Here is a 19,302-nt window from a genome sequence, read left to right on the forward strand (position 1 = left end):
CAGCCAGGCCCCTGTTGGTGGGGATGGGTCAGTAGGGTGGCAGTGTCTGACCCAAGGGCACTAACCTCATCCTCCATGTGCCCCAGTGCTCATCTCGCTGTCTTCCGGCATGCCCAACCACAGCGCCAGCATCCAGGTGCGTCTCTGCAAAGAAGGGGCCATGCAGATCAGTAGAACTAGGTCTTAGGGGTGGCCAGGCCCCAAGGCTCCTCAGCCAGTCGGTTAACGGTTGTGGTGATCACCTCCAAGTTAGTTTTTCTCCGTTGAGGTATAAAGGAAGTCCTTTACACAGGCACCTCCTTTCCCACCGCACCTCCACCTGCCCTGTTGGAACCAAATTCAGTCTGCCAGGGCAGCTGCTGCGGACACGGGACGCCCCCACTTGCCCTCACTGGCACCTGCAGATCCACTCTGTCATACTGAGCAGGGTCTCCAGTGAGAAGGCTGCAGTCACCTCCCCTTTCTGTACCCAAATGCATGCCATCAGTCAGGACTGGGAGCAGGCCCCAGGCCACGGTGTGGGGTAGAGACCAGCTGGAGCCCTGCCTGGGAAAGCCTGACCAGTGTGACGTTCCTCCTCAGCTCTGCGTTCAGAAGTTGAGGATACTGATAGAAGACTCAGACCAGAACTGTAAGTGACCGCCCCCTGCCAGGGACTAGGCCTGAATGCCATGCCTGGGGTTCAGAACCCACCTGGGCCCTGCCCTCGGCTGTCCTCGTGCGCTCCAGCACGCTGACTGTGGGTTGAGCAGTGGAGTCACCATGGGGGACACTGGGTTGCAGCACAGCAGCACCCTGAGAGGTGGAGGCCGTCCTGAGTGTAGTGTAGACAGCAGACACGAGGACGGTCGGGGCTGGACTCAAGCCTAGTGGTTCGAGCTCACGAGTGAGTGTGTCAGATCTTAGGATCCAGACCTACCTGTGCCTCAGAAACCAGGTCTGGGCCACAGGCTTCAAGGTCATGTTTGGCTACCTAACGAGTTCAAGGCTAGCCTGGGCTGCGTAAACCTTGTCTCAGAAATAAATACTGTAAGGTCTGCGGAGCCGGAGGCTGCTGCAGGAGAGTTGGGAGTTTAGGGCCAGCATGGTTCCACACTAGACGGCCTGTCTCAAAGCAGAACAAGGGGCTGGTGAGACGGCTCCGTAGACAAAGTGGCTTGCCACCGCACCTATGCCCTGATTCCTTTCCCGGACCCCTGTGGTGGGAAGAGAAATGACTTTTACAAATGGTCCTCTGACCTTGGTGTACACCCCCACACAAATAAAACTGGGATTGTTTTTCATTTGAAGGAGAGGGAGGCTGGTGTGCAGGTACACACCTGTTAGGGTAGCACTTGGGAGGTGGAGGCAGAGCCAGGGTTCAGGTGCAGAGGCCTCAGGCCAGCATCTGCCTGGTCCTCCGGAAGTATATGGTGACCTGCTATTGCCTTCCTTGTGTCTCACACTGCTCCAGAATGGGGTCGTCTACTGACCCAGACCAAGTGGCAGGCTGAGCCACCGTAGGGTCCCAGCAGCTCTCGTGTCCATGCATTCAGGAAGCATCTCTGGGCCATCTGTTGATGAGCGGCCACCTCAGAACCTGTCACAGATTGAGGCTTCTGGGTACAGAGCTGTCGTCTGTGGCCCTGCTTAGTCTCCCTCCCTTTTCCATGAGGCCCATACTGGGTTAGCAGTGACCTTTAGAGCGTGTGGGTGTGGTCCTTAGACCACCATCACGGCTGTTCTCTGTTTGGGTTTTTGTTTTGTTTTATTTTTTTGAGACAGGGTCTCTCTATGAAGCCCAGGCTGTCCTAGAACTTGCTCTGTAGAGCCGCCTGCCTCTGCCTCCAGAGTGCTGGGATTAAAGGCGTGCACTACCACCATCACCCGGCTGGTTCTTTTTTTTTTTTGGTTTTTTGTTTTGTTTTGTTTTTTGAGACAGAGTTTCTCTGTGTAGCTTTGTGCCTTTCCTGGATCTCGCTCTGTAGACCAGGCTGGCCTCGAACTCACAAAGATCCACCTGCCTCTGCCTCCCGAGTGCTGGGATTAAAGGCGTGCGCCACCACCGCCCGGCTCTTTTTTTTTAATACACGTATTTTTAAGTTCTTTGTAAGTTTTTGCCATTTGTAATTAGGTGTTCATGTGTGGGTCTGTGCTCGGAAATCCCAGTGCCTATGGAGACTGGAGGCACCTAATGCCCTGGAGCTGGAGTTACAGTCAGAGCTCCCGATGTGTGCTGGGAACCAGACTCGGGTCTTCTGGAGGAGCAGCACACACTCTGCTGCTCAGGCAACGCATAGTACACATGGGGTTCTTACCCTGACGGGTCCTGATACCTGCTGCCCCAGTGTCCAGAAGGCCGTGCCTGTGGACCAGGCTGTGATAGGTTGGGGAGGGGGCATCACAAAAGTGCCCATCACCTTCAGGCAGCACCAGCTGGGGCCACAGTGGCCAGAAGTGGTGACACACTCCTCCATTGCACCCATTGGCCATGGTATTCCGCTCGGTGTCTGTAAACTAATGGCCACTTGGTCTCCACAGTAAAGTACCTGGGGCTGCTGGCCATGTCTAAAATCCTGAAGACGCACCCCAAGTCCGTGCAGTCCCACAAGGACCTGATCCTGCAGTGCCTGGATGACAAGGATGAGTCCATCCGCCTGCGCGCACTCGACCTGCTCTATGGAATGGTGTGTGTCCCTGTGCCCAGGACGGGGAGCCCCTGCAGCTTCAGCACCTGGGTCAGCGGGTGGCACCTGTCCAGGCTGTAGGGAACGGGGCCTCAGTCAGCCTCCCTTAGTCAGACACATGCTGACTCCTGCCCAGAGTGACTGCTGTCTGGGGAAGAAGCCAGCCCTCCTGGGTTCATGAACTCAGTCTCAGCTGTCACCTCACAGCTGGTCACGTCCACCTGTGCTGACCAGCAGGCTCTTCTCCCGCAGGTGTCCAAGAAGAACCTGATGGAGATCGTGAAGAAGCTAATGACCCACGTGGACAAGGCCGAGGGCACCACCTATCGCGATGAGCTGCTCACCAAGATCATTGACATCTGCAGCCAGTCCAACTACCAGCACATCACCAACTTCGAGTGGTACATCAGCATCCTCGTGGAGCTGACGCGGCTGGAGGGCACCCGCCACGGCCACCTCATCGCCGCCCAGATGCTAGATGTGGCCATCCGAGTCAAGGCCATTCGCAAGTTCGCTGTGTCTCAGATGTCTGCACTGCTTGACAGCGCCCACCTTGTGACCAGTAGCACCCAGCGCAATGGCATCTGTGAGGTGCTCTACGCGGCTGCCTGGATCTGCGGGGAGTTCTCGGAGTGAGTTGGTGTGGCCCTCGGTGGCCCAGTGTGGCCTGGTGGAGGGACATATGGGTAGACCCTCTGCCTGAAAGATGGTCACTCCTGGACTGCCCTGCCCAAATCACTGTTTGTCTCCCTCCATAGAGTGGCTTGGCCACGTGGGTCACACTGGCTGTGGAGAGCGTGCCCTCTAGTTCATAGACATCCAAAGATCTGTTCTGTTTCAAGGGTCTTCCTAGCTGGGCAAGCTGCCACCCTCAGAGCCAGGCCTCACCGTACAGTGGTGATAGGCCTGTCCCACCAACCCTGAGATTGCCCTGCTAGAGCTCCACACGGCAGCTGCTGTGCCCTCTTGCCATACTCCAAGAGCATGTGGGTGGGTAGGCCAGGGTGACTAGTACTACATGCCACCTCAGATACCTGGCTCAAAGGACACATGACAGCTGTGACCCAGAGCAGGTGTAGATTTGTTGTTAAATATCTGACTTGTCCCAGAAGTCTACTGGAGAGCACATTTCTCCGGAAGAGTCACAGAATTTACTTAGCACCTCCCAGTGCCCCAGGACTCAGCCCATGGCAGCCACATATCAGTGCCCCTTTGAGGACCCAGTGGGGGTCTCCTCTCTGAACCCACAGGGCAGCCACAGAGTGCACGTGGATGTCAGAAGTGCGTTGAGGAGTGTTTGGGTTTGTGGTGCTGAGAACTGAAGCCAGGCATATTTGTCCTCTGTGCCTGCTGGTGATAGTCTCATCTGTGCCATAGTTTTTCAAACCGTGTCCCTTTTTGTGGAGTTCATGGTTCTTAGTTTCCCACTTGTGCTTAGTGAAAGCGAGTGCCCCAAGTTTGCACTTTAGCTGAGACGTCAGACCCCACATCCCTGGCCTGGCTTCCTTGTGACATGGGCCTGTGAGTGTGCTCAGTAGCCTCATGCAGCCCCTGTCCCCCAGGCACCTACAGGCGCCCCAGCAAACCCTGGAGGCCATGCTGCGGCCCAAGGTCACCACACTGCCCGGCCACATCCAGGCTGTGTATGTGCAGAACGTGGTGAAGCTGTACGCGTCGATCCTGCAGCAGAAAGAGCAGGCCGCCGACACCGAGGCTGCGCAGGAGGTCACCCAGCTGCTGGGGGAGCGGCTGCCACAGTTTGTGCAGAGTGCCGACCTGGAGGTGCAGGAGCGGGTAAGGCCTGCAAGCTGGGGACTCTGCTGCCCGTGGTTGAGACTAACCCTGACAGGGGCAGCTTCAGAGGGGACGGCTGGCCACAGCTCCAGCCCTGTGAGCACATCCAGGGCTGGCGTGGTGTCAGTCAGGAGTGGGGGCTGTCTGCTCACACCTCACCTATCGGGTAGCAGAGCCTCCAGCAGGGCTGCCTCCTAAAGATCCCACAGTTCCTGCCCCCCAACACACCTCTAGCTGGGATGCTGTGTGAACATGTGTACCCACATAGCTAGGTCTGGACTCACAGGGCGGGTAGCGTTACCAGGGACCCCCATGTCTAGAGACGCTCTTGGTCTCCTTCTAGGTCCTTGTCCTGGACAGAGCCAGTAGATGGAAGGGATTTTCTCCCATTTCTAAAGTGAATTGTTGAAGTCTCTCCTAGCTCTGCCCATCTGAGGCTTGGGGTCCGTGAGCAGGGACTGTGGTGTGGATGGGCCTGAGAACCAGCCTAGGAGGTGGGCAGGCCCTGCTGCTGTTGTGGGAGCTGGTTTGGGATCCTCTCTGTTTGTTTGTTGTGGGACAGGGCTTGAACCTGGAGTCTGTGTGTCTCAGGCATGTGCAGTGTCTTCATGCCCAGCCTGGGACAGCCTGGCCAAGGTCGCGGGCTGACACGGGCATTGGGGCCCAGTGGCCAAGGCTGCTCCCGGCACCTCATGGTAACGTAGGTTCCCACTGAACCAGGTGCCATGAGGCTTCTGCTTGGTCTCTGGGGACCCGTTGAAGAGGTCAGGTGTGGGTGCTGACCCATCCGTGGTTGAGGAGCTCCCCCAGGCTGAGCCCTGTGGGTGTGGGAGGAGGAGCCCACACCGAGCCACACCTTGACTTGGTTGGGGTTGGTTGTGCAGCATGGTAGCAAGGGCTGCCGAGTACAGCTGTGTCTTGAGAATTTGAGCCAGCACAGGACTGAGGGGCTCCAGGGGCCCCCAGAGATGACATTAGCTGAGCTCCCTCCTGTTCTGACCCTGGTGGGGCTTGTCTCCCTGTCTGAGACATGACGAGATCTGGGGCTGAGCGAATGGGGAGCACAGGCCCCAGCACCATATCCTCAGGCACCCCACTCTTGACCTCTGCTCCCCTAGGCGTCCTGCATCCTGCAGCTGGTCAAGCACGTGCAGAAGCTACAGGCAAAAGGTGTGCCGGTGGCCGAGGAAGTGAGCGCCTTGTTCGCTGGTGAACTGAACCCCGTGGCCCCCAAGGCCCAGAAGAAGGTCCCAGTTCCTGAAGGGTGAGGATTGGGGATGTGGGGAGTGATGGGGCTGCAGCCACTCAAGTGGTCCCTGATTAGGAAATTAGGTAGGGGCTCCCATGCCCCAGGACCCGCCACCAGCCAAGGGAACAAGAGGCGACCACTCTGTCCTGGTGCTGCTGCACCCTGTTCTCTGACCTTCTGGGAGTATCCTTGCCTGTCATGGTCCTCCCAGATTCCATGGTCCCTGTCCTGGTCTGCTGTTTCCTCCCAGGCTTCCTGCCTTCCCATCTCTGTGTCTTCTCTCCGGGTCTATGGCATCCTGCCTTGCCTGGTCCCTGTGATGCTGATGTTGAGAGATGTCACAGGCGCATGGTGGGCCACCATGTGACCTCCTCTGTACATCCCAGCCTAGACCTGGATGCCTGGATCAATGAGCCACCTTCGGACAGTGAGTCTGAGGATGAGAAACCCAAGGCCATCTTCCACGAAGAGGAGCCCAGGCATGCACGGCGCCGGCAGGCTGAGGAGGACGAGGAGGAGTTAGCCCGGGTGAGCACGCCATTTCAGGAGCACCCAGCACAGGGCGGCAACCAAGTTTGGGGTCTACCTACAAAGAGTAGCTGATGGTCAGGCCTAGGGGCACCTGAGGCTCTGCCATACAACCAGACACGGCCTGTGACCCAGGCCAGAGGACCCTTAGGTTCCACCTGGCCCTCCTGGTGGAGCAGCCCCTCCCATGAGCCCCCTTTCCTGGACCCTCAGCAGGAACACCAGAGTGGGCTTCTGAGTCTGCAGGAGTAAGAAAGGCAGGCAGAAGCTGTGGCTCAGGGTGGGCAGACCCAGGCCAGTTCTGCTCCCGGAGGCCAGACCTCAGGTGGTCTGCCCATTCATGAGATCTGCCCCTGGAGGTGGTCCTCATGTTTCCTACTGTGACCCCTCCCTGCCCACCTGGGTCTTGGGAGATGGACAGGCACTTTTCTGACACACATCCTCACATAGAGTCCTGTCCCCACAGCGGCGAGAGGCCCGGAAGCAGGAGCAAGCCAACAACCCTTTCTACATCAAGAGCTCCCCGTCCCCACAGAAGGCAAGTGGTGTCCTTGAGAGTCCTCCCACCAGCTGCCATACTGAACCCTCCAAGAGGGTAACATACTTAGGGCCCTGCCTTGGGGGAGGGAGCTGTGCATGTGTAGTCCCAGCTACAGCTGAGCAGAGCTGGGCTGCGTCCAGTTCTTGGTAGAGAGCCTGGCTGTTCTAGATGGAGCCCATCTATTCTGCCTTGAGGTGCATGCTCTGCCCAGCTGGCCCATTGGACCTACAAGAAGTGCTGGCATCTCAGCTCTTAGCAGTTCCTCAGGGCCCTAAGGGGTTTCAGGCAGATCCTGCAGTGGTATCAGAGTCACTGGTGAACACTGTGGCCAAGGAGGAGAGTTCACAGCACCCCAGGGTGCAAAGGACACCTGCTCTGGGGTTAAATGTGTCCTGCTGTCTCATTTTGGACAAAGCAGGGATTATTGGTACTAGCACCAGGGTTCTGTGGGCAGAGCCCTTGCCCAGCATGTGTGAGCTTTGGGTTTCATCCCCAGCACCACACAAACCAGGTGTGGTCACCTAGGATTCAGGAGACAGACAGGAGAAGCAGAAATCTAAGGTCACCCCTTGGCTACATAGTGAGGTTGAGGCCAGCCTCTAGTCCCTGATTCCAAAAAAGTGACAATCATGTTTAGATTTAGGTGTAAATAGCCTATGACACACTTTCCAGGGCTGTGGTCCCAGGTCCCCACCTGTCTATGGAACCTGAAGCATATGAGTAATGCTCCCATGCTGCAATGGGGGCCACCAGTCTCTGGCACACTGGGTTCCCCTCTCCTGAGTCCCTGAGGCACATTGACACCCTGTGGTCCCTCTTTCAGCGATACCAGGATGCACCAGGTGTGGAGCACATTCCTGTGGTGCAGATCGACCTCTCAGTGCCTCTGAAAGTTCCAGGCAAGTGTCTCCTCTTCAGTTCACGTGTGGGACGTGACAGAGTTCCGGGCGTCCGTGAGCTCTGGCCATCCTCATGTCCCCACAGGCATGCCCATGTCGGACCAGTATGTAAAGCTGGAGGAGCAGCGGCGGCACCGGCAGCGGCTGGAGAAGGACAAGAAAAGGAAGAAGAAGGAGAAGGGCAAGCGTCGCCACAGCTCCCTGCCCACAGAGAGCGACGAGGACATCGCCCCTGCCCAGCGCGTGGACATAGTCACCGAGGAGATGCCCGAGGTCAGTCCCTGCCCAGCCCTGTCACACAGGCCCTCCATGATGGACATGGTTTTACTCCAGTCTGTGAGCTGGCAGCCATAGCCCGTTACCTTGGGCATCTGGCACATGGGTGGTGTGGGTATGACTGTCCAGGCAGTCCTGTGATTTGGGGCAGAAGTGAGCCTCCACCAGGACAACATGGTTGCTAGTTGACTGAGCCCTGACCTCTCCATCCCCTCAGAATGCTCTGCCTAGTGATGAGGATGACAAAGACCCCAATGACCCCTACAGGGCGCTGGACATTGACCTGGATAAGTAAGTGATGGATGAGAAACAGACCGAAGACTGGGTGGGGTTGCTCTTCGGGTGGTGAGATCCCCATTCCCGGGGTGCTGAGAAAATCCTTGGCCGTGGTGGGGCTCTGTGTTGGTGGCTCGGCATAGTGCCTGTGGTGTGAGCGTGAAGGCCCGAGCTCCTCCTCCAGCACTCATTAAAAGCCAGGCCTAGCCCCCAAGGCACAGAGACAGCAGAACCCAGGAGCCCACTGGCAGCCAGCCTGGCTGAGTGAGGGAGCTCCAGGTTCAGTAAGAGACAGACCCTGCCTAAAGGTACAGTGGAGAGTAACAGGAAAACGAGGGGCACTGACCTCTGCCCTCCACGTGACTGGACACGTGTGCACCTGGACACAGACATCCACGTCCCATATGGGCATGGGCATGCACTGTTCACATCCAAAAAGGTGGGAGGAAAGACTGGATGCTTAGTTGTGCAGGGAATGGGGTCAGTGTTCCCAGAACTGTAGCTGTCTGGGGAGCCTCAGGATTTGTAGGGCCAGCGGCCCCGAGGGGTGGGCCACAGCTCAGCCTGGTGATCCCACCTCCCCTCCTCCCCCAAGGCCCTTGGCTGACAGCGAGAAGCTGCCTGTCCAGAAACACAGGAATGCTGAGACTGTGAAGTCCCCCGAGAAGGAGGGCGTCCCCACGGTAGAGAAGAAGAGCAAGAAGCCCAGAAAGAAGGAGAAGAAGCCCAAAGAGAGAGAGAGGGAGAAGAAGAAGGACAAGAAGGTGTGTGAGCCCCAGGGCTCCGGCCGAGTGCAGAGCTAGGGCTGCAGAGAGTGGAACCGTGCAAGCCCAGCCAGGGCCATGCCCAGGGAGCCGCTGTTGTAGGCTAGGCTTCTACAACCGAACTGAGGGCTGGGGCCCAGGGCTGTGCACATGCTAGGGGGTGCTCACCCTGCCGCATCCCCAGGCTGCTTCGGTTTGGTTTGGTTTTCAGTTTTTGGTTTTTTTGAGACAGTCTCACTTTGTAGCTCTGGTCATCCTGGAACTCACTCTGTAGATCAGGCTAGACTCGAACCCACAGAGATCCATCTGCCTCTTTCGCCCAAGTGCTGAAATTAAAGATGTGCGCCACAATACTCGACTCACAGGATACTTTTTACATTGCATTTTGAACTAGATCTCACTGAGTTGTCCAGGCTGGCCTTGAATTTGCAATCCTCCTGCCTCAGCCTCTTGAGTAGCTGAGATAACAGGCCTGGCTAAAAATAGATGTTATTTGTTGAGGGCTGGGATCAAGCCCAGGGTCCCACCGATCGATGCAGGGCAGCCTCTGAGGTGTGGCTTGGTGTGGTGGCATTTTGGAGACTGCCTATCAGTCTCCTGCCCAGGTTGCACCACCAGCCAGCTCACAGACAGGATGGATCCCAGCACTCAGGAGACTGGGGGAAAAGGATTGCCATGACTTCTAGGCCAGCCTGAGCCACAGTGTGAGAACCTGCTGCTTGGCTGTAACACCGCTCCAGTCACCACTTAGCCCAGCTGTCTTCCCGAATGACTGGTGGCTGTTGCTGCCATCTTGGCTGAGCACCTGTGGGGTCCAGTCAGAGCACAACCAGGCCTTGCGCTACACAGCAGTCAGGCTGGTCTGGGGCAGGGAGGCAAGAATGGCCAGCTGCTGGAGACCAGCCCTTGCCCTTGGCACTCACTCCCTGCCTTTGTCACAAGTGTTCTTCCTGTGGCTTCAGGGTGAGGACTTAGACTTCTGGCTGTCCACCACCCCGCCACCTGCTGTTGTCCCTGCTCCTGCCCCATCCGCAGTAAGTACCTGCCCCGTGTGTCCCCAGAGGTATCGCCTGTACATTTCCACAGCAGCCAGCGGGTGCCAGGCTTCTCCCTGCAGGCCAGCCCGCCGGGATGGCCTGGTCAGGCCTGTGTCTGCTGTCCTGTGGGACTCTGCTTAGCAAGGCTCAGGGAGGCAGAGGGGTGGTGGCCAGCAGGACCTTTGTCCACAGGTGTCCTTTGGAGACTATCCTCAGCCCTCAGGTGGGGACGGCACTGGTTCGGTGGGACTCAGAGTTCCCTATTGCTTCTCAAGCTGGAACCCTCTGAGCAGTCAGGGGAAGAGCACCCCATCCTCCACCCCACCCCTGAAAAAGCACCCCGACCTTCCCGGCTTTGCAGGAAGAGCTTGCTGTGAGCACTGTCACCCCAGCTAAGGACGAGGGTGAGGAGCTCAAGAGAGAGGAGCCAGAGGACGAGGGTGTGGACGATGATCAGGAAAGGGTGAGGCACACAGCACCAACCACTTCCCTGAAGTGCCTGCAGCCCTCATGCTTCCCCACCATCTCATTCCAGAACCTTCCATCACCCCAGTAGGAAGCCTCACTCATGAGCAGTCTGCCACACTGCTTCCTGAACCCTGTCACCCTTGAATCCCCTTGCTGTCTCTGGATTCGCCTGCTCTGCATATCGGCTGTCATCGAGTCCCACACTAGGTGGCCTCTCTTGTCTGGCTCTCTCATGAGACACACACCCCCCCCTTTTTTTTTTTCAAAGATTATTTTAACACTGGGTGGCAGTGTCGCACGCCTTTAATCCTAGCACTTGAGAGGCAGAGGCAGGCAGATCTCTGTGAGTTTGAGGCCAGCCTGGGCTACAGAGTGAGTTCCAGGGAAGGCTCCAAAGCTACACAGAGAAACCCTGTCTCAAAAACCAAAAAAAAGAAAAAACAACAAAAAGATTATTTTAAGCCTGGTGTGGTGGCTCATGACTAAGAAACCCTGTCTCACCCCCCATAAAAAAGATGATTTTAGTTGTGTGTGTGAATGTTACTCCATGGGTCCTGGGATCTGAACTGAGCTTCTTCATGATTGAGCAGCAAGCACTCTTAACCACCACGCCATCAACCCAGCCCCAAGCCCCATGGTTTGGTTTTGGGTGTTTTGGTTTGGTTTGGTTTTGGGTGTGTTGTGTGTGTGTGTGGTGGGGGGTCTTTTTATTTTATTTGCATTGGTGTTTTGCTACATGTATGATTGTGTAAGGATGTCAGATCTTGAGTAACAGACAGTTGTGAGCTGTCGTGTGGGTGCTGGACTTGAACCTGGTCCTCTGGAAGAGCAGTCAGTGCTCTTAACCACTGAGCCATCTCTCCCATGTGTGGCTGAGCCTCATGTGTGGTTTTTCAAGACAGGGTTTCTCTGTGTAGCCCTGACTGTCCTGGAAATCACTCTGTAGCCCAGGCTGGCCTCCAACTCAGAGATTCTCTTACCTCTGCCTCCCAAGTGCTGAGATTATAGACGTGCGCCACCACCTCCTGGCCACTCCATGTTCTTGAAGTCCCTCCATGCTGCGGTGTCTGGGAGCCTTGCTCCTGTCAGTGGCTCTGTGGTGCTCCAGTGTGTGACTGGTCTTCATGTCTGTCATCCATCCATAGACACTGGGCCGTTTGCCCCCGTGGATGGAGCATAGGCTTACCTCTGTGAGCGCTCCTCCTCGGTGATGTGGCCAGGAGAGCTGTGGTCCCATGCAGTGACAGTCTCACTGATCTGTGCTCTTAACCCCTGCCTCCGAGCGGCTCCTGCCCTGCCCTGTCAGCCCCCCCCAAGGTTCTAGTGTCGCAGTCCTGGCCTCCAGCCCCAGGGACCTGTGGGGTCCTGGCTCTGCTGTCCCCCCTGTCCCTTCCCTGTGGCCCCCACCATGTGACGTGTGAGGGGAGGATGTTGACCAGGGCCTCTTGCTGGAACAAGGGGCCTGAGCCCAGACTCTGCTTCAGAAATCTTCCCGGCCCAAGAAGAAGAAGCACAGGAAGGAGAAGGAGGAGCGGCCACGGGACAAAAAGAAAGCCAAGAGGAAGCAGGTGGCGGCGCTGGAGAATGGGGCGACGGCGGCGGCGGCGGCGGCGGCGGCGGCCGCGGAGGAGGAGGAGGAGGAGGAGGAGGAGCCCATCCCGGTGAGCACGCTCGCCACCCTGCCAACTCAACCTTGAAACACGGCTTCCGTTCAGAGAGAACCCAGAGCCTCGTGGTGGCTCTCGCTCCTTGTGAGCCTGTCCCTGTCCCATGAGATATCTGTGAACAGCCAAGGCCCTGTCACCCACGCTGACGCTGTCTCTCCTTCCCCAGCCCATGTCCAGCTACTGCCTTCTGGCTGAGAACTCCTACATTAAAGTGGTAAGTGGCACTGGGCTGCCGCAGGGAGGGCTGGTGCTGGGGGGCAAACCACCACGAGAAGCCTTGCAGGGCTGGCGGCAGTGGCCAAGCCCAAACCCGGCCGAGACATTGCCACCAGTGTGGGACCACTGTGGCCAGCAGCCCAGCCACAGCTGTAGAGCCCAGTGTGGCCAGGCCACGTGAGGACAGCATTGTTAACGGGACAAAGCGGCCATGGCAGCATGCACATTGGGGCAGAGGCGGGAGGATTCCAAGTTCAAGACCAACCAGGACTATATTGCAAGACTTTGTCTCAAAGAATCAAAAAGACAAGGACTGGTGTAGCTTCGTGAAGAGTGTGGAGGGCGAGGTCCTGAGGGCCCACAGGCAGCTCTCACAGAGGAGCCACTATCCTTGATCTTGGCCGGGAGCTCACTCCCCTCAGCTGGTCCCTGGTTCTTGACCCTGCCCTTACTCATGCAGACTTACGACATCCAAGCCAGCCTACAGAAGGACAGCCAAGTGACAGTGTCGGTCATCCTGGAGAACCAGAGCAGCAGCTTCCTGAAGAACATGGAGCTCAACGTGCTGGACTCGCTCAACACCAAGATGGCCCGGCCGGAGGGCTCATCGGTGCATGACGGTGTGCCCGTGCCTTTCCAGCTGCCCCCTGGTGAGCTCACCCCTTGGCCCTAGCATTCCCAAGGCCAGCTCTGCTCCTTACTCCTTTGTTACCTGGGCTCCTGCACAAGGAACTTAGCTAGAGCTTCCGGGGACAGCTGAAGCCCCAGGCCCCAGGCCCCAGGCCACTCACTCATGTGGTGAAGCCCCATATGCTGGGCTTTCCCCGGGACAAGGCTGGGGTCTAGGGCCAGCAGAAGGAACTCACTGTTTCTGTGACTCTCCAGCATCCCAGCCAGCTGTGACGCCCTAGAGTCAGTGCTGGCTTAGACCCCGGGCCCGGCTGAGTGCCGTGTCTCCCACCAGGTGTCTCCAATGAGGCCCAGTTTGTGTTCACCATTCAGAGCATCGTCATGGCTCAGAAGCTCAAAGGCACGCTGTCCTTCATTGCCAAGGTATGCACTGGGGCCAGCGGCCATGGCCAGTGCTGAGAGCCCACTCTCCACTGGGCTCCAGCCCCTTTGCCCTGCCCCAGGGGATGTCGGGCACCCCAGGAGAGGGAAGCCACCCCACAGCTGCAGCTTCCCTTCTCACAGGACGACGAAGGGGCCACCCACGAGAAGTTGGACTTCCGGCTGCATTTCAGCTGTAGTTCCTACCTGATCACCACGCCCTGCTACAGGTGTGTGTGCCTCCACCCCAGAGACCCTCCCAGGGTGGGGGCGCGGGCAGCAGCTTGGTGAGGTGGGGTGTGAGGTGAGGTGGAGGTAATGCAAGACTCCTTGAGATGTCATCCCAGGCGCCTTCAGCTCCTGACAGTCTGCTGCTTTCTCCTGAGGCCACCTCTTCCCCTGCTCTGTCCCCAGGACCGCCCTGGGTGCCTTGGAACCCGAAGTAGTCCTCTGGCCTCAGCATTCCGGGGCAGGGCTGGGGTGACAGGCCTGCACCCAGGCCCCGCCATCACCCCCGTTCTCTCCTCCACAGCGATGCCTTTGCCAAGTTGCTGGAGTCAGGAGACCTAAGCATGAACTCTATCAAAGTCGATGGCATTAGTATGTCTTTCCAGAACCTCCTGGCAAAGATCTGTTTCCACCACCATTTTTCCGGTGAGCAATGTCGCAGTGATAGCGGTTTCATCTCACAAGTGTCACAGAAGCCACCCCTGCTCCCCAGTCAGTCCCTTCCTACCCAGGGCCTTGGCCCTCAGCCCCCAAGTGCCATCTCCCATGGGCCCCAGCCCTTGGCAGCCCGGGAAGTGTGGGCCTGACCCCCCCATCTGTTGCAGTTGTGGAGCGTGTAGACTCTTGTGCCTCCATGTACAGCCGCTCCATCCAGGGCCACCATGTCTGCCTGCTGGTGAAGAAGGTGAGCTCACAGCACGCCCGTCCCCCGTCCCCCGTCCCCGTTAGCTGTACCAGGCCCCCACTGGGGGAGCCAGGGCCTGAGGAGGGCAGGGGCGGCCTCAGCGTGTCTCAGGCCCGTGGCTGGGCGCGGTGCGCACGGCTGCCTGCCGAGCCCTCCAGAGACTGAAGCAGAATTACTGAGTTCCAGGCCAGTTGGGGCATTTGGGTTCAGAAACTAAAGTGAGGCCTAGGCCCCAGATGAGGGGAGGAGGGTGGCCCTCCCACCACAGGCCTGGGCAGTATGTGCGTGTGGCTGTCCCCAGGGTGAGAGCTCCGTGTCGGTCGATGGGAAGTGCAGTGACGCCATGCTGCTCAGCAGCCTGCTGGAGGAGATGAAGACCACGCTGGCCCAGTGCTGAAGGACGGAGTGCAGGTGCAGCAGACCACAGACAGACATGACAGGCCTTGCCTCTCCTCTCCTCGTCCTGTGTACTGTGCCCACACCCAGCATTAATTTAACGCCCCGGCCTCCACTGTGTGACTCCGAGGCCCTGTGGGGCATCAACTTTTTTGTTACCCTTCTTTGTTCTGCCCTTGCACTCCCTTGGCAAGGAAGGCCGTTCCAACCCTAGCCAGCACGGGGCTCCTAGCTCCGCTCCCCGTTCTTGGAGGCAGCTGTGGGGACTCCAGGCGGTGGGGCCTCCAGGTTTCCAGCAAACAGTGGGGCTAGTGTGGCCCCACTCTTCTGCCCCCATGCCGCCTCTGGAGGAACTCTTCCAGCTGCTGCTGTCCCCAGACTTCCTGACTGGTGGTGTCTGTGGAGAGGTGACCAGGCCAGCTGTTACCACACTTCTCCCCAGAGTCTGCGCGGCCAGATGGATGGAGTGTACTTGTGGGTCAGCTTGGCTGCTGACAGCAGGGACAGCCCTTTGATTTTCTTGTGTTCAACAGAATTCTGGTGGGGTTCTGTTTGGGGGGTCTGTGGAGGGGCGCAGTCCATGCCCCTCAGTTTGTCACTACACATCATGGGTTGTCCCTGCACTGTGCCACAGCTGTGGAGGGCTGAGTGCCTTGCAGTGGAGACCCTGCATCCTGAGAGCATTCAGTGCTCACCCAGCCATTCCGGGGCAAGGTGAGTGGAGCCCAGCCTGGACTCTCCCTTTAGCTGGGTAGCTGGCCACAAGCTGAGCCTTCCTCAGAGGCGATGGTGGTCTACAGACATCTGGCTGTCCTTGAGGACTGCTGTCACTTTAGCATGTAGAGAACTCTGTTACCGACCCCACGTGACCTCCAGCTCTATGATGTTCCATGATTGATTTGCTGTCGACATTCCCATGTGAAGAGAGATATATCACGCTGCTGACGATCGGTGTCACAATGACCCAATAAAGAGTCGCAAAACATGTTTGCCTGTTGTGTCCTCACAGAACTGCAGAGCAGTCCTCAATGTGCCCATCAGGCTCCTAGGGCCCAGGTGGGACAGCGAGTTTCCCCAGCTTTAAATGCTGTCACCCTCATTGAAGGACTTCTGTGTGAGCATGAGTGCAGCTCCAGAGGCCAGGCTGCGCTGCGCCATCGCTTTCCACGCACACAATGCTGCATTGAAACCTGGTCCTTAGGCATGGGCAGCAGACGCTAGTGCTCACTCAACTATCTTGCCATTTCTCCTTTTTAAAAAAAGATTTAAAATTATATCATGTCGCCAGGCAGTGGTGGTACACACCCTTAATATCAGCACTCAGGAGGCAGAGGCAGGGGACAGCCAGGGCTACACAGAAAACCCTGTCTCAAAACAAATACACAAAGATTACCAACATGTCTGTCTACCATGTGTGCATCTTGTGCCAGGAGAGGGCGCTAGCTTCCCTGGAACCGCAGCTCCCGGTGGTGGTGGATGATCCCTCAGCACTGAAAACCTGGAGGCGTGCTGCAAGAGCCCAGACTGCTGAGCCACTTCAACCCCAAGCCCCTTTCCTTTTCCTTTCCCTTTTTTTTTCCCTTCGTCTTTCAAAAGACAGGGTTTCTCTGTGCAGCCCTGGCTGTCCTGGATCTCGCTCTGTAGACCAGGCTAGTCTCGAACTCACAAAGATCCGCCTGCCTCTGCCTCCCGAGTGCTGGGATTAAAGGCGTGCGCCACCATCGCCCGGCTCTTTTTCCTTTTTTTTTTTTTCCCTTTGTCTTTGAAAAGACAGGGTTTCTCTGTGTTGTTTTCGTACCTGTCCTGGATCTTGCTCTGTAGACCAGGCTGGTCTTGAACTCACAGAGATCTGCCTGGTTCTGCTTCCAGAGTGCTGGGATTAAAGGTGTGCACCACTGCTACCCAGCCTTCTTTTTTTTTTCTTTTTTTTGGTTGAGACAGGGTTTCTCCATGTAGCCTTGGCTGTCCTAGAACCCCTTTAAAAGAGTAAAAAATAAAATAAGCTTTTTAATCAACTTCATAAAAAGTATTCTTGTAACTGAACTTAGATAGGCCCACTTGCCCAGCAGGTTGCAGGTGATGTATTCACATTTTCTTGGCTCAAGGATGGGTGGCCTCTGCATGCCACAGGGTCTGAGTGACAGCACAGAGCTCGCTTGGCAGGAGGTAGGCGCAGATCAGGTGGGTCAGCTATTTAAGGTGGTCTGCAGCACTGGCTGAAGGTGTACCCGAAGCACGGTCAGGTAGGGACTCCCCGAGAAAGCAAGCCCAGAAAAGCAGCTCCGCCTGGGAGCCTGACACCTCAATGCGCCGGGGCCAGCCAGGCAGTGGATGCTCCAGGTCTGTCAGGAAGGGCTCCCTGTTCAAGTCACAGGCACAGCTTGAGGCTTCAGCTGGACATGGAGCAAGCAGGCTGACCTGGCCACAGCCCCACGTGATTCGCCCATCCTCTCCAGGTGCTGGTGTTTAATGAGGCCCTGAGGGGACTGCTGGCCATCTTCCACACACAGGGCAGTGTGCAGGGAGTCAAAACAAAAAAAAAGAGGCACTGACGTCCAAGCAGACTGGCTCGGGGGACCCAACTGAAGCACACGTTCCTTCTTAAAAGATTACAGCAAAATGATAGGACAGATATGGCCCCTCGAATGTGCCCTGGCAAGTGTGCCTGCAGCTCTAGATAAAGTCCTGCCAGCACTCCATTCAGCAGCCAAGTGCTTGTTCCCAACGGCAGGGCTCTCGGGCTGCTACAGATTCCAGCTGCTGTCACTGTCCACTGAGAAGGGCCAGATGTCCTTTGGTGCATCTGCTGGCGTGTCCTTTTTCACCACACTTGTAGCGAGTGACCTGCTCCAAGGCCGGCGTCCACGGCTGCCTGCACTGCTGCGTTGACTCTGCATGACCCCAGTGACCTGCGGGCCTCTTTGTTGGAGGCTGTGTCGGCTGGGGTAGTGGGGCTGCTCGGTAGTTCCCATGGGCAGTTCAAACCGAGGGTGCATGAATTTACACGAGGGGCCCTCAGGGCAGAATCCCACGAGGTAATTCACACAAACGACTGAGTGTGCCGGTGCCTGCACAGGGGACCATGCTTACAGAAGCCGCGGTCATACCAAGGGCAGTCCTTGATCTTGGACTCAGTCGATATTCAGGAAGGGGCACTCCTTGTTGCTGCATCCCCCGAACTCACGCATCTTGGTCTTGTCGTCTCATGCAAGAACTCACACTGGTCCCCTTTCTTGCACAGTCCTCTCAGCCAGTGTTTGCACACAACTGTCTTCTCACCACTAATGTGGCGGAATGGACGCATGCCCCCTTTGCCACAGGCAGCTTTCAAGAAGAATTCACAGACAGCAGCCCCCGACTTATCCATGCCAGGGAAGGGCAGCGGCCGCGCCCCGAGCTGCTGCTCCATGGCGATCTCCAAGTTGAACTTGATGTGGTCCATGCTGGCGATGATTTCCTGCATGGCAAGGGATGCCAGGCCTAGGACCCCCTTTCTTACTAACTGCTCTTGAGGCTGTGAGGGGAAACAGGGTCTTGGGTTGGAAAAGGCACTTGCTCCATGTCGGCTGCTCACTGCCACCGTGTGGGGACAAGGGAAGGAGTCACTTGTCAGTCAGCAGACACTGAGCCCTGTCAACTGCAACTTCCAAAATGCTGCTGTGCCCCAGGCCCCAGCCAGTGCTCCTGGGGCCATGCCTCTGAAGTGCAGTCAGCACCCTGTCCCACTGCTCTGCCCTGGCCGGGACCTGGAGAAGGCATCCTGTCAGCAGTCGGTGCAGAGCGATCCTTGCTGTGGTTTGTGACTGGCCGCTGACTGCAGCTTGAGCTCCCGACACCCCCCGCTGGCCCTGCTCTACACCCCAGTCCCTTTGGAGGAAAGGGACTTTAGACGCTACCACTCTTCCTAACCTGCAGCTGCGCTTATGAGCAGTAACTGTAGGGACATCCACGGAGGCATGCACCCGTCAGTGGGGCCAGGGACACCAGGTGGAGGCAGAAGTCCCTGGGTCTCCTGCATCAGCCACCTCCCAACCCAGACAGCCAGCCCGGCTCTGGTCACTGGCTGCCAGGTGCTCTGTGTGGTGTGGCCCACCTGTCTCTTCTGACCAGGAAACCCCAAACACACTAACCTGGCCCACCTTTCACCCCACTGCAGCGTCCACCCTGAGGCAGAGGTAAGAGGTCAAGGCCAGTCTAGGCTATAGAGCTGAGAACTTTACCTCAGAGGTGGGGAGGGGCGGGACGGGGCTCCATTGTTAACACCAAAGCCAGGTGGTACACCTGTTATCCCAGCACTAAGGAAATGAGGCGGACAGAGTTCAAGAGCTTCTGCTACCTGGCATGCCCCAGGCCATGTTGAAATACAAGAGATCCCGCCTCAACAAGAACAAACCTTCTCATAGGCACTCAGGAGTACTGGGATAAAGTGATAGCCCGGCTGTTTGGTCCCTCCCTCTGTGGGTAGGAGATGGGGACTCCTCCACACCCACACATGTTCAGTAAAAGCCCATACCTCCAGCTACGGCAAATACCCAGCCGGATCTCCTGGCAGAAAAGAATTG

The 19,302-nt window shown here is 57.3% G+C and overlaps 1 protein-coding gene and 1 pseudogene across 2 annotated transcripts in view; one reads left to right on the plus strand and one right to left on the minus strand.

The window, feature by feature from the left end:
- Nucleotides 1-15,725, plus strand: part of Ap3d1 (adaptor related protein complex 3 subunit delta 1) — a 37,905-nt gene extending 22,180 nt beyond the window's left edge. For both annotated transcript variants that reach the window (XM_052747134.1, XM_052747135.1), the window contains 22 exons: nucleotides 87-136; nucleotides 583-631; nucleotides 2,521-2,666; nucleotides 2,919-3,298; nucleotides 4,229-4,460; nucleotides 5,579-5,724; nucleotides 6,096-6,237; nucleotides 6,704-6,775; nucleotides 7,602-7,677; nucleotides 7,763-7,950; nucleotides 8,171-8,244; nucleotides 8,825-8,993; nucleotides 9,956-10,027; nucleotides 10,392-10,493; nucleotides 11,983-12,159; nucleotides 12,332-12,379; nucleotides 12,842-13,031; nucleotides 13,346-13,434; nucleotides 13,576-13,661; nucleotides 13,964-14,085; nucleotides 14,265-14,344; nucleotides 14,646-15,725. In XM_052747134.1, coding sequence (XP_052603094.1) covers nucleotides 87-136; nucleotides 583-631; nucleotides 2,521-2,666; nucleotides 2,919-3,298; nucleotides 4,229-4,460; nucleotides 5,579-5,724; nucleotides 6,096-6,237; nucleotides 6,704-6,775; nucleotides 7,602-7,677; nucleotides 7,763-7,950; nucleotides 8,171-8,244; nucleotides 8,825-8,993; nucleotides 9,956-10,027; nucleotides 10,392-10,493; nucleotides 11,983-12,159; nucleotides 12,332-12,379; nucleotides 12,842-13,031; nucleotides 13,346-13,434; nucleotides 13,576-13,661; nucleotides 13,964-14,085; nucleotides 14,265-14,344; nucleotides 14,646-14,741 — 2,786 coding nt within the window. In that variant the 3' untranslated portion in view covers nucleotides 14,742-15,725. The remainder of the gene's footprint in view (nucleotides 1-86; nucleotides 137-582; nucleotides 632-2,520; nucleotides 2,667-2,918; nucleotides 3,299-4,228; nucleotides 4,461-5,578; nucleotides 5,725-6,095; nucleotides 6,238-6,703; nucleotides 6,776-7,601; nucleotides 7,678-7,762; nucleotides 7,951-8,170; nucleotides 8,245-8,824; nucleotides 8,994-9,955; nucleotides 10,028-10,391; nucleotides 10,494-11,982; nucleotides 12,160-12,331; nucleotides 12,380-12,841; nucleotides 13,032-13,345; nucleotides 13,435-13,575; nucleotides 13,662-13,963; nucleotides 14,086-14,264; nucleotides 14,345-14,645) is intronic.
- Nucleotides 15,726-16,735: 1,010 nt separating this feature from the next.
- Nucleotides 16,736-19,204, minus strand: LOC128115955 (cleavage and polyadenylation specificity factor subunit 4-like; annotated as a pseudogene).
- Between the last annotated feature and the right edge of the window lie 98 nt (nucleotides 19,205-19,302).

The sequence above is a fragment of the Peromyscus californicus genome, unplaced genomic scaffold (assembly GCF_007827085.1).
Source record: "Peromyscus californicus insignis strain IS unplaced genomic scaffold, ASM782708v3 Scaffold_1__1_contigs__length_55948999, whole genome shotgun sequence".
Taxonomy (NCBI): domain Eukaryota; kingdom Metazoa; phylum Chordata; class Mammalia; order Rodentia; family Cricetidae; genus Peromyscus; species Peromyscus californicus.